The sequence below is a fragment of the Homalodisca vitripennis genome, chromosome 7, assembly GCF_021130785.1.
Source record: "Homalodisca vitripennis isolate AUS2020 chromosome 7, UT_GWSS_2.1, whole genome shotgun sequence".
Classification (NCBI taxonomy): Eukaryota; Metazoa; Arthropoda; class Insecta; order Hemiptera; family Cicadellidae; genus Homalodisca; species Homalodisca vitripennis.
In genome coordinates, this window is record NC_060213.1 from 145658182 (window position 1) to 145685350 (window position 27169).

The window sequence follows — 27169 nt, forward strand, 5'->3', positions numbered from 1 at the left end:
GAGAAAAGTCACCAGTGAGTGAAAACACTTTAATAAACAATATTATTAGTGGTGAAGGTGCTATTTTTGAAGGCAATGAACTGAGCGATAGTTTTGTGGACAACATTCAAACCTCAAATGATGAATGGTCTTCTGAAAATGAAGAACCAGCTATTTTTGAAGATGATACTGACGAAGATCCTGATTTTATTCTCACAAATCTTGAATCAATATCTTCCTCAGAAGACGAGAATGAAATAAACATGCCTTCAACATCAACAGGTCAAAGTAGGCCTATAGTTCGTCGTAGAGGTAGGTCTAGGAATACTGTTGTAAATATTGTAGATAGTGACATAAATATTGATGTTCCATGCAATGCAGAGGTACAAGCCCAAAACCTAAATGTTAGGCCTAGTGATGATGTTACTGAAAATATCAGAAGTTGGTCATTGACTGATGAATTGAGTGACACTCAATATGTAAACAACATTGTTTATAATGAACTATCAGGCCCAAGACATGCACCCCCGCCTGATGCCAAGCCTATAGCTTACTTCAATCTGTTTTTCACAGTTAACTTTTTGACCACATTGGTAACCATGACAAACCAGTATACTACAGAGTATTTGAGGTCCCATGTAAGTTTATCACCCCATGCAAATGCACAATCCTGGAGAGCAGTTACTTTGGCAGAGATGAAAGGATTTCTAGCTGTTCTTTTTAACATGAATTTAATAAAAAAACCAACAATTCGTAGCTACTGGAATACTAGTTTATCTCAAAACACTCCTTGGTTTCGAAATATGTTCAGTAGGAATCATTTTGAGACATTGCTACAGTTTTTTCATGTCGCAGATAATAATACACTTCCAAAACCTGGCGAACCTAATTATGACCCCTGTGGAAAGTTTCTTCCTGTGATGGAACATGCCAATAGATTATTTCGGACCTATTACACCCCCCATAGAGAAATTTCAATTGACGAGAGTTTGATTGGTACAAAATGCCACACACAAATGTTACAGTACCTACACAATAAGCATCACCACAAGTGGGGCATAAAATTATGGATGCTCTGTGACCAAGTATTGCCTTGCATTTGATTGCTACAAAGGAACATCAGGCACTGATGGTAGGACAGAACATGGGCTTGCTTACAAAGTTGTGGTAAATATATTGAAAACTGGAAGCTATTTGAACAAGGGATACCATCTTTTTGTTGATAACTTTTTTGTTACCATTCCATTAGCTGAATATTTATACAGCAAAAGTACATTGTTGACTGGAACTGTCAGAAAGAATAGGAAGGAGCTTTCAGAACCAATAAAGGAACAATTTCAGGTAGGGGGAAAAAGATATATGAGAAGTAACAACCTATTGTTGCTTGCCTATCGTGAAAAGAAGAGCCAGAAAAAGCCTGTAATTTTACTTTCAACAAAGGGAACTGCTAAGTCAATTGAAAAAGTAAAAAAAAGGAAACATGAGGACATTATAATAAATAAACCTGAAATAATAAACAGTTACAACATGTATATGGGAGGGGTTGATTCATCTGACCAAATGCTTTATACTGTTACTTAGATGAGCGCCGCACAGTAAAGTACTGGAAGAAGGTTGTCTTGAATATCTTTGCAAGAATGATTCTCTATGCATATATTATATACAAAGAGAACTGCTCTGGTAGGCAACTAACTAGGTACCAGTTCACCACAGAGATTGTAGATGAGTTAGCCCAGCAGTGGTTGAATACAAAGAATCGATGCGATAATATGGCTGGAGGAGATAACGATAACTTAAATCAGGAAACACAATTTGGATTAGAAGCACTTCCACATAAACGGGAAAGAAACTTCTGTCTGCAGGAAACTAAATGTGGCTTCTGGAGGGAAAAGAAAGAAATCTAGAACTGTTTGTGTAAGATGTAAGAAAGGTGTCCATGCTGTCTGTATTGGGCAACACAAATGTTAGGTCACGCAAAATAGTTGTTTATATAAAATGTATATATCGTAAATATTATATTATTTCTTTTTCTGTTTTGAAAAATTAAACAAGTTTTAGTGTTACAAACAATTACAATTGTTACAATTAGTTTGTGTTATTATTTCAAAAGTGCAAAAACAATAACACAAAAATCTGTATACTTTTACTGACATGTATGTGGAAATATATGAAGAAGTGCTTATGCAGCAATACAATGAATTGGATATATCTCCTGCATTTATCAAGGTAAGTTCTTCAAATTTTGTGTGTGTAGTAAGAAATACGAGGTGTGATCAAAAAGTTCCAGGACTTTTTATATACTATGGGAATGCAATGTCTCACAGCGATGCGGTTGGCAGCATTGTATTCCTTGATTCAACAGTAACAGAGCGATGTTTGCAGATCAATCATAACATCACTGAAAGTAACATTAGCACAGTTTGTTTGAGATTAGTTTTATAGAGTTTGGCTATGTGAAAAAAGAGCAACGTGTTTGTGTGAAACTGAACAAAATGTTTTCTGAAACCTTTTTGATGTTACAAGAGGCTTTTGGTGAAGAATGTCTAAGCCGATCATGCTGCCATCAGTGGTTCAAGAGGTTTAAAGATGGTCGAACATCCACAGACGACGATGCTCGTTCCGAACGCCCTTCAACGTCAATCAATGATGACAATGTTGCTAAAGTGAACGCTCTCGTACGATCAGACCATCGACTAACAATCCGTGAAATGGCAGAAGAGTGTAACATTTCATTTGCGTCATGTCAGGAAATTTTAACTGAAAAAATTCAAATGCGTCGTGTTGCAGCAAAGTTAGTGCCAAAACTGTTGACTAAAGACCAAAAACAACACCGAATTCATGTTTCTGAGGAACTTCTTCAAAAGGCAAATGACGACGAAAGCTTCTTGGATCATGTCATTACGGGAGACGAGACATGGGTTTTTGGTTACGATGTGGAAACAAAAGCCCAATCATCACAATGGACATTAAAAGGCTCTCCAAGACCCAAGAAAGCACATCAAGTCAAATCAAATGTGAAGGTCATGCTTACGGTTTTCTTTGACTGTAAAGGTGTCGTCTACTATGAATTCCTTCCACAAGGTCAAACAATTATTAGTTTTGTTTATCTTGTCAGAAAATTGCGTAATGCTGTGAGAAGAAAGAGACCTGAGCTGTGGCAAAGTGGTGATCGGGTCCTTCACCATGACAATGCTCCTGTTCACTCTGCATTAGTTACCCGTGACTTTTCTGTAAAAAACGCAATGACTGTCATTCCTCAGCCCCCCTACTAACCTGACCTGGCTCCAGCAGACTTTTTTCTCTTCCCGAAGCTCAAGAGACCCCTGAAAGGCGAAGATTTCAAGCAGTTGACGAAATTAAAGAAAAAACGACAAAGCTGCTAAACACATTTACAAAAGAAGTTTTCTGGGGCCTTTGATCAGTGGAAACACCGGTGGGAAAAGTGTGTAGCTTCCCAAGGGGAGTACTTTGAAGGAGACAAATTCAAATAACCTGTATGTTGTATGAATAAATGTATAAAAATTCAGTCCTGGAACTTTTTGATCACACCTCGTACGTGTACAACAAAATTGTTTCATTTTTCAGGGGCTACAACTTTTTTACCTGCCCTTTATGTATGTCCAAACTATAAAAAATAAAAAAATGTTTATGTATATATATATATATATATAAAAAAACAAATCATTCTGTAAAAGTACTTTTTAACTATTACATCTAAAAGAACACTTATTTGTGAACAATTTAAAACAAAAAGCTCAAAATTATCTTCAAAAATAAAAAAACTAGATGTATTTTCCCTCAACTCTGCACTACGGTCCCTTATCGCCTTGGGCTTTCTGGCAAGTCCATGGAAAAATGGCTGGGGTTAAAAGGGTTAAACCCTTTGAATGTTAATATCTTGAGTAATACTTTATATTTATTATAACACCGTCTTGTTTTGGTATGAATATGAAGGCATAGAAAAGTTACTTATAGTAGTAACTGTGTATAACAGTAATGTGCGGTTATTATTTGCTTTTTTAAACAAAACTAAACGTAGATTCTCAAAAAAACATTACACGCTGGAAAAAAGAAAGCACCATGTGTATGTGCAAGCACAGGTGTATGTTGTTTTGGTTTTATGTGAACAATATAAACACATTTATTTTAAGGTATAGGTAATCTTTAAGAGCCGGCTGTTGTGAACAACCTCCTCGTGTTTTGTACCTACAGGAGTGTTGTGAAATCTCAAACACTTTTAAAAACTTTATTTTTGTTTGTAGAATAATTATGGTTAATGTCTCGTTTTAAAGATATGATTAATGTGCTTCCAAATGCTTTTACGTTTTTCTTGTAAAGTACATACTTTTTTAGTGGTCAAACCATAAAATATGAAAAAGTTTGAAATATTTTTCTAAAAAAGCGTTTGGATGCGTATTAATTATCCTTTACAATGAGACATCTCTCACAGTTCTACAATCCACAGTAAGGAAATACAAGTAAATTTTAGCTCTTAAGTGAGTGTACAGTTAAATCTCAAATTAATCTCTCAACTTAAAACATCCGGGAGAAACTGGATAGAAATATTTATTCTGATTATTTTTATATCGAAATCACTTAATTTGTTATGGCTTCTTTTATTAAATAAATTCTTTAACTACTCAGATTTAAAAAAAATATTTAAGGATGGATTGTATTTAATTTTAAATTGTCAGCTACATGTATTAACACCCTGACATAATATTCAATAAAATGTATTTCCTACTCTCAGATAAAAATGTTTAGATACCTGAGTGCGTAAGTTAACCATAAAATAACCAGCAGAGCTACAATAATGGAAGTTACATTAAAATTTAGCTTGTTTATTTCTTTATTTAGACATCTGAAGCAAATCGCTTCCAGTTTTATGTAATTAACAACGAAAAAGGTACCGGATTTGGCACTTTTCAACCAAACTGTTAGTTTGAAAAATCATAACATTTAAAAATCATAAATCATGAACCTTGTTAATAAATAATGAAACCCATTTTACAGCATAACCTAAATACCCCACAGTAAATGATCAAGTGTTTCATTTAATGCACATCTCAGACTTGGGAAGGAGTATAGTCTACACCAAACTCTCCCTAATCCATCAACATTACTAAGGTTTCTTTATAACACTAATATTGAACCTGTTTAGTCGAGTTTTTGCTGACTCTCTAAAGCGATTTAAATAATCTAAAAATCTTCTTGTACAAAACTTTAAAATATTTTTCTCTAAAAATGCAAGCAAAATTTTAATCTGACAATAGTTACATCTGTTATTGTTTCGCTAGGATCGTCATCTTAACAGAAATATAAAATTCATGCCCCAACAATATAGAATTGTTCAAATTTACCTTTTAAACATGAATTAATCTCTTTGAGAAAAATGTCTATAACACAATTCTGTGCTACTTAGTTAAAAAAAAGAGAATATCACAATGTTTGGTGGTGGTTGTTACAGTTTTTATACCAAGCTAAAATTAACAGCCATAAGTAGGATATTTAATGGTTATTTACATTTAAAAAAAACGAAAGGTAGGGGAAAAATAGGTTTTATTTTAAAAAGAATATTACTGCAGAAAATTAAAATAGATTTCTGAATTTTTCAGCACTGTCTAGTAAACTCCATTACAGATTCGATTAATTAGTTTAGAGGCTATGTTTCCTACATTAAAGACGATAGTGATCAGTAGTTTTTATATCCGTTTGAGCACATGGACGTTGAGCGCCACAGCCATTTCCAGCGCCGCTGGGATCACTGAGCAGAAGCCGAAGATCCACCAGTAGACGTGACAACTCCAGTTGTCCAACAGAGACTGAGCCATCAACACGCAAGCACTCGCATGACATCCTACCGCTGGCCAGTCTGGTCAAGGATCTACATGACGTTCTTGGTTTGGTAGACTATTGTATGTTGCATTTCTTGATCTAAATGGAAGAGCAAATGTCCGATTCAGAAAGTTCAAGATTATATCAATCGAGTTTGTGATCAAACATCCTTGAGGTCATTGGTAGATATTCTGTTATATCTTGAAGGAGAAATTTGTTTAAGTGGAAATTTCTCTTTCTGCACTTTCCAGCATTGCTCTCCTTTACTATAATTGTCACCAGCTGAAGTTCTTTTTTATATAAGATTTGCGTCAACTGGTGGAATTTTAAATGTTGTTTTATAGAACAGTGTGTCAAAAAAATTTTGTGTTTTTCTTTAAAAATCGTTATTTGAGACTCGAGAATTTGAAGAATGTGTACAGAGAAGATGGCATGGAAAAAAGGAATATATGGGTGGCAAGTGTTTTCATAAATATTGAAATTGATTCTCAAATTTAGCACCTCTCTAATTCCACTGTTGAGGAGAATGTAGATCATGTATGAGAGATTTGTGCTCACATTCAATTCCAAACAGTTTGTTGTCAGCTTTTACTTTGGTTTATTCATCATCATTATTTGTTTACATTTTTACATGCTTAACCTTGTATTTTAGGATTTGACACCCTAAGATAACTAACATTTTTCAAAAAGCTGTTTCCTTGAGATTTATTTCTTCTGTAAGGTCTATTGTACAGGGTGGGGCTTGGGTATACCCCTATAGAAGTTGCAAAGTGCAAGGAATCTCAATTGTATCTGTAGGGGGAAATACAATTTTTTGGGGTTATGGCTATACTGGTAGCTGTCTTGGGTTTGGGTGAAATTTTTAAATAGGAAGGAAATCATGAAACAAATATCTTTATTTGTATAAATAATCAGACTTTAAGAGGTAATAAATGTCTATAAAAATTAACAATTTTTAAAACAAATTATATATATTTTGTATTACTGACAATGAGGCACTTCAAAATGATAAGCCACGTAATCTGCTTCCCATTTGAAAAATTCCACCCAAACCCAAGATGATTACAACTATAGCCATAACTCCTAAAAGTTAGTTGTGTCTCTACCTACAGGCAACCAAAACCAGACATCATCCTTATTCCTCTCAACTTTCTTAGGATTGTATCCAGACATTTACCTCACCCTGTACAATAATTATTTTGTCCGTAAGGACATTAAATCAAGATTTATTCTTTTACAAACTCAACTGTATCAGTAAATCAAACAAAAGGAATCTTGTACTTGAGTCCAAGAAATGATAAACAACTACAGGCTAACTTGATATCGTGCATTTGTGTCAGTGAAAGGATACAAAGTGTGACAACTGAGGACAAGAACATGGATGTGCCACAGAGGAACCTCAAGAATTACAGTGCTATCAGAGCGAGGCTCAAGTACAGGCCAACCAGAAATCTTGCATTTGTGTCATTGAAAGGATAGCCACTGAGAGCAGAAACATGGATGTGCCACATAGGAACCTCAAGAATTCAAGAGTAATCAGAGGTAGGCTCAAGTATAGTCCAACCTGAAATCTTGCATTTGTGTCAGTGAAAGGATACAAAATGTGGCCACTGAGGGCAGGAACATGGATGTGCCACTGAGGAAGCCCAAGAATTCAAGAGCAATCAGAGCTAGGCTCAAGTATAGTCCAACCTGAAATCTGAGACATATTACTAAGTTATTTTGAGAATGGGAAGTCATTTTTTATCATTACATAAAAGGTTTATTATTACCTAACAGAAAATAATTCAATGCCAGTAGAATTAGCAGCTTTTATATTTAAATTAATCTTAGAATGCTGGAAAGAAGCAACCTCCATGAAAAATTATCTCTGATCTTTAAAAATATTACAACTCTATTCTCTAAAATACAATTTCATTAGCAGCTACACCTATAATTTTCGGTGTAAATTTCTATGTATTTGATTGATTAGCTCCCATGATTTCAGTTACATGAACTATTTTACACAAATTTATGAGAACTTCAAAGTCAAAGTTCATAGCTTTCCTGGTGAAAGCACTCCTTGTGATGTAATATGATAGGTCCTATGATATTTTTGCACTTCTAATTAAAATTTATTATATTACCAACGCAAAATAGGAGTTGCTGTTTTGTCCAGAGAAACAACATACAGATCTACATATAATTTTGCTATGAGGTTGGATTCAAAACAGTAAAGTTTTCTAAATTATATGGATATAGATATTGTTATTGAAAATTAAAAACTACAAGCAACATTAATAATACTTAAATCATGACAGTTTTCATCCATATGTAAAGATGATACATAATACAGTGAAGTAGATGTTCTTGCTTTCTAATCCATGTTCGCTATATCATACTATTTCCTCGATTCAGTCAAGGAATTACATCAGTAATTATATTTCTAAGCAGTATTGTATACCTCATGTATACCTCATTAGTGAGAAATAGATGCAATGTCCCCTCCACGATTTTCTGTCATAAAAATTGCATTTAGTGTCTTGTGTATCGCTTTGATATTTCACTTGCAATAGTCACGGAGTCACTACGCTTGCTGTTTCCCATAATAACAGTCACAGAGCGAATGGTTTGTTAAATCATACTAGTGCCCGATCCCTCCGTTTTTTGTTCCTTCAGCTATCATAAATGTGCTGTCCCACAATGTCTAAGAAACCAAATTAATACCGGATATGAACACATTCACATAATAAATTAATTGGTTTCCGATGTTGAAATAAGAAGTGTTGTTACTTTTGTTATGTTTTCATACTATAAATACAATATTTACACAGAACAGTTGATTCATTACACATGGTATTTGAATTAATATTTTACAATTTTAGAGAACATCCTCTTATGTTTAAAATAAGATTTTAGGAGTCAAGTCTACAACAGCATCAGATTTAAGGTGTACTGGAGCTAAACTCACATCGAATCAGCCCTTCCCACCATAGCTGCTTTATGTGTAGAAGACTCGGTTGCTCCACCATCCTTTGCGATCGTGTCAGTCAACATCATAGTGCGCTCAATTGTGCACCTGATGAGACAATGAGAATACCTCTTTACTTGGATTGCACTTTTTTTGTACTCTAGGTGTCTCTGATGTTGAAACGATGCGGGGAGGGGGAGGTGTTGTTTGAAACTTCTGCGTTCTTTGTCACCGACTATTTTTGGATCCCTTCAGATAAACATGACTCCACATTTCAGGAGTCAAGTCTGCAACAGCATCAGATTTCAGATGCTGAATGTCTAAGGAAGTTGAACTGGAGCTAAACTCAACATTCGCATTGAATCAGCTCTTCCCACCATAGTTGCGTTATTTTAGAGACCAAGATGAGATTTTCCGCTACTATAAAGACCAGTGGGTGTAGCCCAGAGGGATTTTAGAAATAAGGATAGGCCTATATTCACCCCAGGGACCGTAAGCATGTCCATGTAAATTTCATTACAGTTAGTTCAAAAGTTTGTGGGTGAAAGCAAAACAAACATAAATGATACTTTCGCATTTATAATATTATTAGGGTAAACAATTTATACATGAGGTAGGTATGAGTGGCTTCTCAACTGTGTAGTCTTTTAATAATAAAAGTTTGACCGGTACTTCAGGAAAGTAGGAAAGTGTGATATGTATAGTATAACACAGGCTCCAAGGTAGTACTAGTTTAGTTTAAGTTGGTATTTGTTTAACTGTTAAATATGTGGTTGGTTGAAGTGTGTCAAGCTAAACAGAATCTGAGAAAAAAATATTGTTTGATATTTTGATAGCCCCTACCCATTTGATTACAACCAAATTCAGTATGTCTGATGTTAATAGATATTCCTTAAGAAATGTAGAAAAATAAATTTCACAGAAAACTAGGTTGTGCTCTCTATACAGTGCAAATGTGATTATCAGAACTGAGCCTGCAGCAAGACCTAAGCTTTCCTAAAATGAATCAAAAGTTCGTAAAATTAAAGATTTTAAAATTACAGTAAAATTCAAACACCAGATTTGTTTAATTCAAACGAATTGCTGTAATATGTATAAAGTTCTGCTTACAAAGCATGTTTAAGTAATTTTTTATCTTACAAAAGTACATGATTACTATTATTAACAATTTCACTATTATGGTTTACAGTAATTGACTGTTTCTACCTTATTTCATTATACCATGTGGTAGCAAAAGTGTTGAATTATTGTTAAACTCCTAAATTAAATGTTGTGTACTATTTGGTTTTAAAACCTCTCTTACAAATTTAAAAGCTTACTGAAAATCTTTTGAGTGATAATCCTCTTCTTCATACTCTTCTGGAAGACAAGCATAAATATTTCCACTCTAAAACAAAAATACTACCAGTTAATATCTTTAATTCCTAAACATTTAGATTTAAAACATTGTATTCTTAAAGAGGTACATCGAAACAATTTTTAAAGGATATAGATTTACTTGACATAAATAGGCAAGGAAAATAGATTTGTGCAAAATGAAATTTTAAAACTGGCGAAAGCACATGTTTTTGTTACAATTATATATTTATTGAAACACTAATAAAACTGAACTTTTTAATAAAACGTTATTAATCTGAGTGCTTAATCACATAATTTGGCACAATAAACACAAAGTGGACATTGTTTAACCATTTTCTCTTTTAATGAGAAATATTGATTAATGGGAAAGAGATACACATCTGACATTAGCAGTAACCAGTTTATTCATGCTGTCTGACAGTAGTAACTCTATTGTTGCAGTTTGTCTTATTGTTGACTTAGCTGACTGGACACTTGAATAGAGCTGGAAGAACAGCTCAAGGCCAGCTACTATAGCCCAATTATATCTTCAACTGTTGTACCCAATAGTATTGAATGATTGACTGATTAAACTTTATTGAATATTAAGAAAGGGTTTAGACATAATTTATACCATAATTATTAAAGACTAAAATAAAATGATACTATGCTGAAAAATAAGTTATGTTTTAATTTTAATTACAACAAATAAATGATAAGGATTACTTTTTTTAAATTTTTAATTATAGGGAATTTCACTATAGTGTGGTACTGATAAAAAAACTATTAATTATACTGATCGTAATGAGGAATTAAAAAACAGTTTCCACGTGGAAAGTGAACTATAAATGTTGGAAAATATAAACCAATTTTATGCAAAGGGAGATGCTGTAAATGGTATTACTCACAGTGTACCTCACTGACCAATGATGAATGAAAAGGAATATATAAAGGCAATGTAAAATGGACATGTGATTCCTACATGTCTTATGATGTTACTTTGGGAATAGATCAAGAAAATGAAGAATTAAATGCTGAGATAAACCAAGAGCTTGAAACTCAAAATGGAATTATAAAATCTCTAAATGATGATCTCAATCAAGCAAATGAGGAGATACGAGAATTGAAAATGCATAAGGCACAACTTGAAACTTCAGTCTTAAAAAAAGAGGAAACTATAATAATGTTAGAGAAAGAATTAACTAATTCAATTCAGTAATTAAGAGACCTGTCTGGCCATTAATAAAAGGCAAGAAGGATAAACAATTAAGCTCAGTAACACACTCTACACCGAATTTCCAAAGGAAAAATTCAAACACATAGTCTTCTGAAACATCAAATAGTGCATGAAGATGTTGGTACAAACAATATCTATGAAGTATTTGAGGATGGTGACGACAGTGTTGATGAGGATTCGGCTGACGAAGTAGAAGAAAAAATTTAGCAACACTGCTCAGTCTGTTGCTAAATCTACTGATAAAAGAAATTTATTCATCTGCGCTGATAGCCATGGTCGTAATTTAGCATGGCATCTGAATGCAGTGCAGTAGGTTGAACACATGAGGCAGTAGGTTTTGTAAGACCTGGTGGACTTACTGAAGATTTACTTAAAGTAATAAACGTAAAAGAAGATAACCATAGTAAAAGTGACACTTTAGTTGTAGTTTGTGGAAGTAATGATGTGGCAAAAAATGAAGCGGACAACTTTCTTGAGATTTTACATAAAACCCTTAATGAAACAAGGACACTAATGTGGTTTTAGTAGACCTACCTATTAGATACGACTTGGCAAATTGGTCCTGTGTCAACAAGGAAGTGGTTTAAACCAATAAGCGTCTTAAGGAACTCAGTGAACAGTTCAGCAATGTTTCATTGGTTAGGGCAAGTGATGCGGTGAGACAGTTACATACACGACACAGACAACACCTTAACCACAAAGGTAAAAGATGGTTATCTAATATGATAGCTGAGACAGTAGCATCTTCACAGATAGGTATAAAACGTTCTCAGGGACTGAAGGAAGACCAGCCGCCTGCTCCAGTACCCGAATTTCTGTTGGAAAACTACAGCCTCCTGGAAACAACTGTCAATATATAACATCAACTGATTTCATGAGCACTAGTACACCTACTTTAAGTAATGATAGTTTTAGTATCTTGTCAGGAAATGTAAATAAGATCAATGGTCAAACTAATTATACGAAGAAAAGAAAGATGATGTAAATTTTAAAAATGGTTCTGAAAAGTCAAATTTCACAATTTACCATCAAAATTGCCAATGCCTCTCTAATAAAATATGTATTTTGGAAAATATTTAAATTGAATTAAATTTATATTTTTATGTCTGTACTGATGTCTTACTGGATGGAATATAATCAGATATGTACATACTCAATCAATGACTTAAAACATGTAACCAGTTATTGTCGAATTTCTAAGATCCACAGAGGTACAGTAATTTTTTTTAGGTATGATCCAACACGTCTTAAAATAATGGATGACATCAATGGGCTCTCTGTGGAGCTAGATTGGGAAATTGCATGTGTTGAAATTTTGGAAGCTGAGCTTGTATTAGTAACTATTGTAGTTGTAATGGTAATATTGAAATTTTCTTTCACATCATGGAAAAAGTATTAAGTTACATAAATCATTTAAATGAGCAATGTGTTATATGTGGTGATTTTAACATGAATTTTCTGGGCATGAATGATAAAAATGCAGTAAACTTTGTAAATCTCTGTTGTATGTATGGAATAAAAGGAACAGTTTTTGAGCCTACTAGAAATCTCAGATTCCTGGATAATAATTTTTACTTCTCTTGATAATAATTATACAACAATTGTAGTTAATAAGCATGTCAGTGATCACCTTGCACAACTTTTTACGTATTCTTTTGAGGTTGATCTTGAAAGTAATTTTTGTAATAAGAGTTTTAAAACTATAACTACAATAACTGAAGCAGGCATTAGAGAATTTAAATATTATTTATTGAAATAAAATTGGAAGGAAGTGTTTATGACAGACAATGTTAATGTTGGATTTAGTAGATTAGTACATTCTAAAATATTACTTTGATATATGCCTTATAAGTATTGTGAAAAATGAAACAACAAAAAATAAAAAAATACATAGGAAGTGTCATTGATACAATTCTGAGCTTCAAAGAATCAAAGATAGATTAGATATTCTCTACCACTTTTCAAAACAAACGAATATTGCATGGTACCAAAAATGAATATAATACCTTGAAAACATGTATAGGTGTAAAATTAGAGACAAAAAAGCATGCAAATACTAGTTTAATAAATAATGCAAAAAAATAAAACAAGTGCATTGTGTTGTATTGTAGATATAAATAAAAAGTGCACTACAAAGGAAAGTATAAATAATAATTTTAAGCCTGATGATTTTAATAAATTTTTTATAAATGTTGCCAAAGAATGTGTAAATGTGAACCACAGTAATTGTAGTTTTAAGTATTATTTACATCAGAAAATTGTGCCTCATGATACAAGCTGTTTTATTTTTAGAGGTATAACAAAGAGTGATATTTTAGATATAATAAAACGATTAGCTCCTAAAAATAGCATGGATCATATTGGTTTGACGATTGTTTGGTTAAACAAACAATAATTTATTTTGTAACACCATTGACTGTTTTAATTAATAATTGTTTAAATTTAGGAATATTTCCTGATGTTTTAAAAATCACCAAAGTTCATCCTATTTTTAAAAAAGGTAAAAGAAATGAAATAGGAAATTACAGGCCCGTTGCTATTGTGCCGGTTTTGTCTAAGGTCATGGAAGTAGTCATATATAAACAGTTATTACAATTTTTGGAAATGCTTACAATACAAATACAATTCTCATCTGCTTTGTAGAGAACAATTTGGATTCCGAAAAGGATTATCAATAGCTCAAGCTGTTATTTCTTTAGTTGATATGGTTCTAGACTATTATGAAAAGAAAGATTTTGCTGCTATAACTTTCTGTGACCTTAGCAAAGCTTTTGATCGAGTGTCTCGTAAAATTTTGATTAAAAAATTAGAACATTATAATATTAAGGGGATAGCTTTAGATGTACTTAGCTCTTACTTAAAAAATAGATCTCAATATGTAGTAGTAGAAAAAGATATATCTCTGTGTAAACCAATAACATGTGGAGTCCCACAGGGCTCTGTTCTGGGGCCTTTGCTGTTTTTAATTGCAGTGAATGATCTGAGTGTAAATGTACCTGCGAATATTGTTTTATATGCTGATGATACCACTATAGTAACTACAAATAAAGATTATAACAAACTCTTAGAAGACTAAAAATTGAATATTGATCTTGTAGAGAACTGGCTCACTGCCAACAACTTGATTCTAAATAAGACAACTACAGTAGAACCCCTCATATCCGGCCTCGGTTTTACCGCACCTCGGTTTATCCGGCCACTTCCCGGAAGCCAATATCGAAATTTATTTACCACGGCTTGCAGACGCGCAGTTGCACGCACTAGTCTCCCACGACTCTTGCGTTATTTTGGTATATCTATTTGTTTACATTTTCCTGTGTTGTCCTCAGTTGAGCTAATAGGTTTAACCTGTAAACAGTTCGTTGATTATTTCCAGTGCGGTTAGTACAGTACAGTACAATTGTTTTTTTTCGTCAAGTGCTGCTGTGTACTGTAGGTTGGTTTATCCGGCCGAATCGTTATCCGGCCAGGGGCTCGGTCCTGTGGTGGCCGGATATGAGGGGTTCTACTGTACTGTAATATTTAGCCTCAGATATGATCCTAATGGGACACAAGAAGAGATATATTTCCAAAATTTTTAGGTTTGACTTTTGATCCTAATTTAAATTGGTATCAGCAAATTGTAGGGGTTAAAAGTAAACTAAATACAAGTGTGTTTGCAATTAAACGTTTATGTGGTGAACTTGAGGAGAAAGCTCTTATACAATCTTATTTGGGACTTTTTCACTGTCACTTAACTTATGGTTTGATTGGGGCTCTTCTCCTTACGCAAATGAGGTATTCATCATCCAAAAAAAAAGTTGTCAGAATATTGGCAGGAGTCAATAAATATCATAGATGCAGAGAACTTTTAAAAAGGTTTAAAATTTTGAGATTATTTTCTTTATATATACTACAATGCCTACTTTATCGTAAACCTAAGGAAAAATGTTCACAATTAGGAAACAAGAAGTCGTAACAATACCAACTTACCTCAAACCATACTAGCTAAAACCGACAAAAACCCAATGATGATGGCTATTAGACTATACAATAAGTTACCATAAGGATGCTGAGTTATATGGAATTTAAAGCTAAACTAAATTATTTTTTATGAAGTTCCTATGTTGATGATAAATTTGGATAAAAACAATTACACATTAGAGGAATATTTAGACCTCTACCTGGCGGTCTTCATCAAGCACGAAGACTAATCTCAAAGACGCTGGAAAACATTTTGTATTTTGAGTATTTGTGAAAAAAAACGTAGTAGCTCTGACTCACCCTACTAATAAATTTGTGCTAATATCACATCACCACTGACAAAACACTTATAAGACCAATCATGCTCAGAACATTTTAGTGAACCCTGTAAGTATGGCAGCTTGCTCTGATTAGGAATTATACAAGTGGGATATATTGTAAATGTAAATATTTACTTACGGGAGAAGACAGTGTCACTATGCAAATGGTGAGGTGCGCAAGCAGTATTAAAAACCGGGCTGGTATTAAATTGCCAGCACACTGGCTTATCATCTTGATATCTGAAAAAAATTGCTGTGGTTTATTTCAAATTTATTAGACTTACAGGCATTCTTTCCAAGGATTCAGAAAGACTCCATATCTGAACCATTCCAAATATATAACATAAGATGTTATACTTGCAGAATTGTTTAAAATATTGACTTAAAACACTATTTATTATTTAGGAGTAGTTTTACATGATTAAAACCATGCTCTTTTAGAGGTATCAAAGTAAACTTAAAACAAAAGTAAATAAAACAAATACATAAGAAATAAATAGACCTCATTATTTCATGTTTTATTAGCGAATTTAGGTCTAATACTTGTGAAACTGTGACCCAACACCATTCAGAATTGCTAATGAGTGTCTAAGTCAGGCTTTAAACTGTGCTACAGCAAAGGTGTTAAACATTTTTCCCTTTGGTTTTTAAAGCCTATTTTATTTCAGGAAGTGAAGGTTTAATTCCTTTATTCATAAATGGAGTCAAGACTTAAGCTCCTCTATTTATTATTTATCCTGAGGATGCATGGGCATTCACCTCAAAATTTGCACTCACAACAAAAATATCTCTAACATTTGGACATGAATCTAACCTAGGTCTTTTCAAATGTGGCTACTTCAGTTAAGAGGAAAGGATGTAGAGGAGGTACTCAATAATAATTGGCGAGAATTAGCGAAGCCTATCACTCAAAGGCTGGAAAAGTTCCATTTCTGTCTGTCTGTCTATTTGTATCTTCATGATATCTCAATCTGCTTGTCGTCTCAAACCGTAATAGTTCTTTACACCTGTTTATTTTTCTACAACCACTATACTGTTATGGTTGCTGCATGTGCATGAACTCTGCTATTTCTGAGGTTAAATTATCCATTAACCAAAAGCTAACATGCCCTGAGTGTGACTTAACAAAATCTTAGCAATTGCTAGCTGTAAGGTCTAGACATTTCTCTTTATTCATTTGTATTCATAAGCAAATGCTAGGTTTCCGAAAAATTCCTAGCAGCTGCTAGCCCTTTGCTTTTTATTCACTTCAAACTACGCAGTTGCTTGAAAATCTCTTAGACCTAGCAAAGGCTAGGTTTTATTCACTTCTCCCAATGTACTTGTACTTTTTAGATACATTCGTTTGTACCACTGATTTCTTGTATAGGTTTTATGAGTTCATTGTATGAGCATCAGTGAAACATGTCACTCAAATGGGCTGGAAAAAGTGCATTTCTATTTGTCTGCCCGCACAATATCTCAAGAATAAACTGACAAATTTTGCGTGCATCTTCATTTCTATATAGGCAACATTGAATTCAATGACGGTGCATGTCACTCCATAGGATTAGCAGAGTGTTAGCGAACATTTTTACACTGCTCTTAAGGGTAAATATGATAGTACGAGAAAATCGTAAACAAATTGAGTTAAAAATTGAAAAAAAATATTGTATTACAGAAAATTTGTTTTTTTTTTTAATTTTTCCTTTTGATAGTAGAGTATTGTGGTTTCTTGTATTCCGTATTTGATGTATAATGCCTTCTGATAAGATATGTTTCTATTACTCAACTGTAAAATGGTGAAACTGGAAATCAATTGATTTTAAAGAAATCTTAAAGGCCTACTATTAAAATTAAATAGTAAATAAAACGTGTATTGTAATAATAATCAATTAAACTATTATAACTGATTTACCTTAGATTGCAGTACTAGTGTATTCTTTTATTAATTTATTTCGTTGACGTTTTGTCAGAGAGATAAAAACCATGAACAATCCAACCAAGAGTCCAGCGATTTGTACTTTGTATTTACTGCTCGCTGCCGTTGCCTGGCAACCGCTAACAACTGTAACCATAGAGGAACTATAACATAGAGTAACGACGCGTAACATTAAATTGAAGTGAAGCCGGTCGAGAGCGGGCAATCGCCCGAACATAGCAGCGGAGACTCACTCGCGCTTTTCCAGTTGTTATCGATACAGGCTCACTGAGATTTGACCTTCGATTACATCGCTGAGACTGTTAAATTCAAATTGCATTATTAAAATGCCTTCTTGTGAAGCATATGGTTGCAGCAAATCATCAAAACAGTAGTGAAATGCATAATATTTCACAGTTAGGTTCCAAATAAAATGAATAAATGTTATTTTACAAGTTATTCCTATCTCCAGACTGTCTATTCGTCGCACTGTGAGGCGGTGAAGGACCTAGGGGTTCTCTCAAACGTTACCCATACTCTAGATTGCCACATCGATGCAGTAGAGCAAGCCGACTCTTTCTTGTGGTGTTTTGCTAGTGGTGGTCTGCCTGTCCACTCCTTTAGTCTTCCTTCTCAAGACGGTTCTACTACCCATTCTGAAGTATGCTACAGGGGTTTAGAGGCCATACTATGTTCATATTACCAGGCTGAAAGGGATTCTGAGAAGTTTTGTGAGGCTTATTGGAACCGAGGTGGGGTTTCGGTTCCTGGATATCCTTGTCAGCGATATAATGAAGTTGCTTGATTTCAATACTTTGGAACAACGGTTTGATCTGGCTAATTTGCTCTTTCTCCATCGAATCGTCAACGGATTTATAGACAGTCCAGCTGTACTAGCCAAAATTAACTTCAGGATTCCAGAGTCCTCCAAATCCATCATCGTATTTGCCTACAAGCACCAAAGAACAAATTATCTGAAGGCTGGATCCATCGCTATATTACATAGGCTTAGTACTTGTGTTCCAGGTGAAGCGGACTTGTTTCAGAGTAAACTACACATATTTAAGATAATATTTTCTTGTCTCCCTATATAACAGTCACGTTAGTTATGCCTCTGTCTAATTATGTTTACTATGAATGGCATTTTAATACAATCTAAATTAAAGAACACTGAAGGTATTATATATATGCAGTAAAGGTGTCAAACATTTTCCCCTTTGATTTTGAAGGCTTATTTAATTTCAGAAAGTGAAGGTTTTGATTCCTGTATTCATAAATGGACCCTGGACTTAAGCTCCGCTATTTATTATTTATCCTGAAGATATATATACAAGTTAAAGTACCAGCGTGAACTAGATTTCCATCTTTTCAGCAACAAACAAAAAGAAACAGTACCTAAGTTGTGTTGCTCGATTAAAAAACATTGTAAGCTAAAATTATTAAAATATTGAGTTCTGGATAAAAAATCCTCTTTTATTCAATAAAAACGAACACTTCCCCTATCATCATGATAATTGAATGAAAATCATACCATTGAAAGATGTACATGTCTGGTTTCTTTATATGAGTTTCATTTCGATGGCATTTTCTCATCCGAACTCGATATACTAATCACTCGTTGTTTCCACACATGGACGAACGATGACCTTGTTACCCATCATGTTGGCTGAACATACTCTTCAGTGCATGTCAGGATCAGGGACGTAGCGGCGGCGGGGGACGGGACCTGCCTCCCCAAGAGCATTTCGTTTCAAAATCATCAATTGGCTAATAATCTACATTTGACTAAAAATAACATTTATGTTGGTAGTTTTAAATATATATATAATTGGTTGTATATAATTAGTTACTTTATAACCATTTTACGAAATACCTGCATTGCACATATAATAATTCAATTTCATTCAACACGCTGAATATTTGAATTTCATCGTCACGCAGCAACTACAAAAATTATATTAGTTCTTACTATTTCTTGTGGATTCTACATAAATACCGGGTACTTTCAGTAACCGAGTACAAACTGTATTCGAACTGATTTAGTATCATACGTTACATAGTACTTCTAAAATGGTAAAGGTACATGCCCCAGTTTGTATAATACTAACTGTAATATTTAATAACAACATTATTTTAACACTATTATAAAATTTCATACTCAATTACAGAACACTTGTATGTATCTTGAAATTGAATTTTACAATTTTCCTACATAACGTAGATATTAAAAGAAGGGTCGATTCAAAAGAAATTTTGAGTTTAGCTCCAGTCCACCTGTCTTTTATTGCAGCGTCTGGAATCTGACGCTGTCTCAGACTTGACTCTTGGAATCTGGAGTCATGTTCGTCTGAAGAGATACAAAAAATGTAGTCGACGATGAAGCTCAATACGAAACATTTTACATCGTTTCGGAACCAAAGACACCTATAAATAGGTGAAGTGGGTGTTTCATTGTCTCATCAGGAACAGAAATTAGTGCCCTACGGTATGATAGACACGATATATAGGCACGGTGGAGCAAGCGAGTTTTTTTTATACATAACGAATCTGGAGTCATGTTCGCCTGAAGAAGGACGACGAAGAAGCTCGATACGAAACGTTTAAATCGTTTCGATATTAGAGACACTACGATGTGATAGATACGATCTCTTATCTTGCAATGAATAATACCTTTACTAAAGAGGTGAAGTTAGGGCTGTCAAGCCTTCTTGTATACACATTTGGGATTTTCAAAGTTGCAGTATTTTAAAGCCCCAAATGCCATTATTTTTTCGTTGTTATCGATGTAATAACTGGAACTTATTTTTAGTAAACAGTTCTGTGTATCAAAACGCAGAAATAAACAAGCTAAATTGTAATATAACTTCCATTATTGTAGCTCTATAAACTCCGTTATTGTGTTAATTTGTGGTCACCTTTTACTCTCGGATCCCTTTTTATCCAAACGTAGACATCAAGATTTAGCTTCGTCTTGATTTGTGATTTAAACTTAATTATTTTGTTCACACTTTTGTTAATATTATGGGTAAATTTTGTTTTAATTAAATACACTTCATATAAACTCTATTTGTTACTAAAGATTGTAATTATCTCTTTATAAACTTTTGGTGATTAGTAATAGAGTGAATTTACTTTAAACTTTATACAGTGTGACCTGATCTTTAACTTCCTGTTATTAGTTTATAAGTACTATAAAGTAACTATAATAACTTTAGGGCCTAATATTTCAAAAATTTCCCTAAGGTGGGCTCTAGGACCTCCCAACTGATCTGGCGGGTTTTCCATACCTCTAACTCCCCGGTGTTCTGGACATCCCCAGAGAAGATTCTGGGTGCACTACTGGTCTTGCTGCAGGGTTCGTTAAACTCAGTCGGTAAGGACAATCCACTAGGTAGTGTTATATGTTCGTGCCAACGGATTTGCCACTTTTGGACACGGTAGGTCCCATATGTTTCGGTAAAGGTCAATAAATATACGAACAGACGAAGGATTGTTCTACTGATTTATAAAACTAGTTTTGCTCACGAATTAAAAAAAAAGGCAAAAGTTTTTATCAGATTTCGAGATCCAAATAAGCATAATCCACCACTGATATCAGTCAATAAAAATATATAAATACTGGATGATAATGCATACACCATTCAAAAATAACTCTTCGTCAAAAGATTGCTTGTAATGATTAAATAAAGTAAAAGTATTATCAACATTATTGCCGTTGAAAATGAATAAAAAAGTTTAGTGCAAACTAAATATAATAGATCGGTATAATTAATATTTATTTATTAGATTAACAGATAACAGGGCAAGAACTAATTTAATAACATTAAAAATATAGTACATTTGTATTGAAGAGTAAAAATAGCTGTTTCATATTCGAGGGTTAGTGGAAATTATATTTTGTGTGCCGAGCTCAGATTAGGGTGAAAATTCTTATAAAACTGAACTTCAAACCCAACGTGGTGGTAGTCCATCGTATCATGATAATACTAAACACATGTTGGCGTAGCATGCCTAGATAGTTTTGTATTAAAAATATTCGATCTAAAAAAAGGAAATGAACTTGTAATAATAATAAGTAATAAATAAGCAGCCCTATTGAGCAATTTTATTCAATTGATTATTTCTGGCATTTTTACTAGACATTCATTGATTAATTACAGTATTGTTGTATCACACATCTTATTTAACTATGGAAACCGTTCAGAAACACCGCAATCTTAGAGGCTTCTGTGTTATGACTTGTTAGGTCACATGACTGAATCATCCAATCGCGTCATTTATGCGACCCCTATACGTGGCAAGAACCACGAATCTTTTCTGCCTTACGTCCGCCATCTTTGTTCTGTTTAGGACAAGCAGTGGTGTAACAATATAATAGTGTTAGGAATAGTGCTTGAAGTGTCGAGGTAGGTGTGTAAACTATATGAAGTTTTGTAAACTAAACTAGTTTTCTTTAATTTTATAATATCAATTCTATTGTACTTTCAGCACACGATCAGTATTACACGTAGATTTGGGAGGAGCTATAGTGATTTTGATATCCTAGGACAAGAGTCTGTCCGGTCTACGTTGTAAACGTTCTTTGTATGACGTTATCGCCCTTTATTTCCTAATAAGTCAATCTTCACTTTTCATTCTAACTATCAAATTCATCAGATATTTATTGGTTTTTACCATTTATTAATTATATTAGTACTGGTTATAAGGTATGGAACGTTTTAGTAAATAAGCTTAGAAGCAGCTGGACATACTGGCATAAATGAGGTGGTGTTTTAGAATATTTTTATTTTATGACATAGGTACTTGTGTTCTAGGTTGTAAGCCTAATTCATTTAATTCTGTAAGAGAAAATGAAAACTACTATGACCAAATATTAAACTTGTGATATTACCTAATTAGACTCTTGGAATGGACATATCTGTCATGCAAGGAGGATTGAAGTCCTAGTTAGTTTAAAGATCAATCAATTGTAAAAATATGTAATATGAATAGTGTAATATATAATTTTAAATATAGTTTCTGAGATTAGTTTTCTTATTGATTATAGTTTATGTAGTCTGGACCTTAAAGCTGGAAATCAAAGGTAGGCTATGCTGGCAAAATTTGTTTTTGGGAGCCTACTCTAAATAATGTAGGCTACCTTTATAAGCATTTGAAAAAATCTAGTCTATGCCAAAAATGTATATTTAGTATTCTAGGGTCTTTATGATTTTATTAGGTCAGAGCTTAGGCTGTATGTTTTGTAAGAAGTGTTTTTTTATAAGGGACATGATACAGATATGATTGGATATAAATGTGAGTAAAAATCATCTATTTAGGTAACTGCATTTCAATTTGAATTTATAAAAAGTAAATAAATTAGGCTACCTATATCCAAAATAATGAAACAATTATACAGTTTCTTCAATGCATTTAAAGTAGGGTTGCCTAAGTTCCAAAGCCCATAATTCACATGCTTGCAATAGTTGACACTGTATGCCCATAGGCTAGCCTACTTATAGACTGTATGGGTTCGAACTGTCAGGCGGAACTGACCAAGCATATAGGCTATGTGAGCGTGTATGAAGATTGGGTGTGTGGTTAGCACATTTTATTTCTGTCAGTTGGATTACCTAGTTAGACTAAAATGAAGAATTTTCATTTGTCCATCAGTTCATAGGTTTGTTAGGCCTATTTTCTGTGAGGTGATAAACTAAATTCACATTCCATAATCATTATGCTTGTTTGTTTGTTTTTAACAAGTGAAATTGGCCCACCCTAGGGTACGGTCCAATAAGCGGACTCGGTTTTTTATATCGAAGAATATAATCATCGATACCTAATATTCGCATATCGAATCATAGACTATCAATCGATATAAAAGTAATAACAATCATATGTTTAAATTAACCCTTTGACCACCAACGTCCGATTGATCGGACAGTGTAGGTTTATGCCAAAACCGCCAACGTCCGACTGATCGGACAGCCTAGGTTCGTTCCAAAACCGCCAACGTCCGACCCGATCGGACGTTCAGGAAAAAAATATTTTTTAAATATACATATGAACTTTAAAAAGTTTGTGTCGACACTGTTCGACTTCCTTTTGACTAAATAAGATGATATGTGAACAATTTTAATGTTGGCAGTCCTGGGAGACCTTGACTCAGCTGTTTGTTTACTTCTCTAACTCGCCGAGCGTGCGCTAGTGTTTACGACTAAACCTATTTGCCAAGTTCCCGCCTTTTCTCATAGATGCCTACTTGGTTTTTTGTTTAGTTTTTCTCTGAAGTTAGTGATCTGTATTATTTGTGCAAGATGAGTCGTTCGCCGGTGAGTGACAACACAATCCACAATATTATTGTTGAGGACGAATTTCTTAGTGATAGTGAAATAAACAATTTGCAAAACAGTTCGTCATCTGAAGTAAGTGAAAGTGAAGCTGATGATACTGACTTGGATCCTAGTTATACTCCTACCCCTAGTACAAGTTGTAATTTTCAAGGAACTTTAGCTAGCAATAGGCCTGTAAATAGGTCAGTAATTTCGTCATCTGAGGATGAAGATCGAAGTGCAGCAACTACAACTACGCCGCGGCCACGTGGCCGGCCCCGCCTTCCTGAAAACATCTCAAGCAGTGAGTCTAATAGCGACGATGATCAGTGGGAAAATATAGAGGAAAACAATGACCCTGGGTATAACCATTCTTTTCAGTTCAATGAAATTCCTGGCTGTAAACATTGTCCTCCTCGAAATTCAGCCCCCATAACTTATTTTGATCTTTATTTCCCTATGACTTTTTTGAACATATTAGTGACCTACACTAACTTGTATGCTAGAAATTTTATTCAACAAAAACCTCCATAAAATTAGGAAATCACAGCAGAAGTCGAGCTTGGAGGCCTGTCAGCTTTGTTGAGATAAAAGCTTTCCTAGCTGTTGTAATAAAATATGGGTTTGAATAAAAAGCCTACGATTGAGTCATATTGGAGTACAAAGTCATCCCAGAATTCACCCTTGGTTCGGGAAAATGTTTTCTAGAAATAGATTCGAATCAATTCTGAAATTTTTCCATATGCTAGATACGCGACACTTGCCTTCACCAAAGGAGCCTGGATATGACCCATGTGCTCGATTTGCTCCTATTGTTGATCATGCTAACAATGTATTCAAGCATTACTATGCACCAAAATAAACAGCTGTCTATTGACGAAAGTTTAGTGGGCACTAAAAATCACACACAGCTGCTACAGTACCTGCCCAACAAGCACCATCATAAGTGGGGAGTAAAATTGTGGTTGTTATGCGACAGTGTTACTCACTACTGTTTATCTTTTTTTTGCTACAAGGGTAAAAGAGATACAGAACAAAGCAATGGACGTGGTCAAACATGGACTTGGGTTATACTGTTGTAATGAAATTGTTAGAAATGGGAAACTACTTGAACAAAGGGTTTCATGTATTTTGTCGACAACTTTTTCACCTTCATTTCCGTTGGCCAATGATTTGTACGCAAAACTTACTCATCTGACAGGCACTTTACGAATAAACAGGCAAGGAATACCCCCTACCCTTACACAAAAATTTGGTGTAGGGCAAACTAAATATTGTCACAAAGGAAAAATGCTTTTGGTTGCTGCCCGATTGAAAAAAAATCGCAAAAAAAGCAAGTACTTCTCTTGTCAACTAATGCTGAGGCAAAAAGTGAGTTGAAAAGTAAAAAACGGGGAAATAAAGTATTTATTACCAGCAAGCCTTCTGTCATTCGTCAGTATAACTCCTATATGGGTGGCGTAGACACGTCAGACCAAATGTTGTATTGTTACCTGGACGAACGACGTACGCTTAAATATTGGCTAAAGGTAACATTCCACATTTTTGGACGGATGATTGTCAACCTATATGTCCTATTCAAAAATAACACAGACAATCCGATATCGAGACTAGATTTTACTGTGGCACTTAGTCGAAGGACTTGCTGCCGAGTGGCTCGGTGACCAAGCGCCAGTTCAAGCACAACGTGCTGGCAATGAACCTCTTGACCTATTACCTGGTGGAAAAGAAAGAAATTGCTCTGTGTGTAGTAGGTTTGAGCACAGCCCAAGGTGGCAAAAGGAAGAAAAGTAGGTACATTTGCAAAAAACTGCAAGAAAAGTGTTCACCCTTTGTGCTTGCCGAAACATACATGCTAAAGGAATGTGAACTGATTGTATATATTTGTAAATATGCTTCTTTACTAATATTTGATAATGTTATTTGTGTATTTTCCTGTGTTCTTTGAAGAAACACTTTTAAATTGACAATTATCAGTACCTATAAAACTTCCCATTACTATAACACGTGTAAGTATTTTTAAGCTTATTTAATATAAGTAGCTCTTGAAATATTAGATTATTTTCAAATGTTAACATTTCAAATTTACTTTTGTAAACACACTAATTTTCTAGATAGAGTTCTAAAAAATTTGTAAATAGTTAGATATGTAACAAGTGCACAAAATACAAATGTTTGCGATGTATAAAAATATTTTTTTTTACCACTGATTTTTTAGTCTAAAGTTAATTTTTTAAATAAAAATTATTTTTACTTTAGGCGTTATCACATTATAGAAAACTTTTTTTTTATATGTAGTGTTATTTAATCAACACTATTCGATAGCGTATACAATATGCTAGAAAACAAAAAAAAAAATCGTTCCATTTGCATAAAAAAATAAGGATAGCACAGAGCGGAACGTAAAAGGTTGTTTAAAACGTCAATTATGCCTTGGCGGTATTTTGGGTTAGTACAGCGGCTGAGACGCCTGGCGGCGACGGGTAAGGCCGCGGTCTCGGGCGCTGGCGTTCAAAGGGTTAAAATGTGAATTTAATGATAACAAATAATAAATGAACATAACCAAAATCAGGGAAACTCATAACTTTAACTAAATGAAACAGAAGGAAAACGTTTTTACTAAAGTTGTGTCCACCATTACCTTCTTTTTTTGCATCTGAAGACGACCATGTTAGCTCCTCTGACAGTTACATTTGTTACCTTTCAACAAATATCACATAATGGATTCTTAGGTACTAACCCAACATCCTGAAGCCATAAAAAACATATTTTATCGTCTTTTAAAGCAATTTCGTGAAGCTTCCTAAGATTGACGGCCATTTTAATACACAATGTTACGTGAAATTTAAAATATTACCTTAATTGTATTATTTGAAAGTGTTTACAGCTGTTCATATAGATTATTTAAGTTGTTAAAAATAATTCATCAGTATCGATTGATTATATCGATGGTTATGATTAAGTAATATCGTTTGCCAATTTCGATATAAAAAAACCGGGTCCGCTTATTGGACCCTACCCCCACCCTAGCCTATGTGGGGTTTTAGAGGCCTACACTCATTATTCAATTTTTATTATCTAATGATTCAATACATTTTGATACTTGCGACCTCGTGTCGTAGCGACTGAAAGAGGGCATCTTTCCACAGGACTAATTATCTCCCGTAGATCCGCCACTAGATCATCTTCCCTATCCAAACCTAACCAGCTTTGAGGAAATGACAAACTACAGTAATCATTTCGATATGGTTCAGAAAGTTCCCTAGTCATAACACTTAAGCCTAGACAATCTGCATACACTTCTACCCGGCATACTCTACACGATAGTCGCACAAC

The 27169-nt window shown here is 34.0% G+C and overlaps 2 protein-coding genes across 2 annotated transcripts in view; one reads left to right on the forward strand and one right to left on the reverse strand.

Moving 5' to 3' along the window:
* Positions 1–5521: 5521 nt before the first annotated feature.
* Positions 5522–17630, reverse strand: LOC124366468 (transmembrane protein 107-like). Its single transcript, XM_046823050.1, has 5 exons — positions 17520–17630; positions 15762–15862; positions 10084–10151; positions 7413–7513; positions 5522–5842 (listed from the first exon to the last, which is right to left on the reverse strand). Exons 2-5 carry the CDS (start codon positions 15852–15854, stop codon positions 5682–5684), a joined length of 423 nt encoding a protein of 140 aa, XP_046679006.1. The 5' UTR covers positions 15855–15862; positions 17520–17630; the 3' UTR covers positions 5522–5681.
* A 4170-nt stretch (positions 17631–21800) lies between these two features.
* LOC124366470 (ADP-ribosylation factor 1-like) overlaps positions 21801–27169 on the forward strand; it is a 42559-nt gene continuing 37190 nt past the window's right edge. Inside the window, 1 exon segment of the mRNA XM_046823051.1 lies at positions 21801–21928. The gene's annotated coding sequence lies outside the window, so the exon portion shown is untranslated.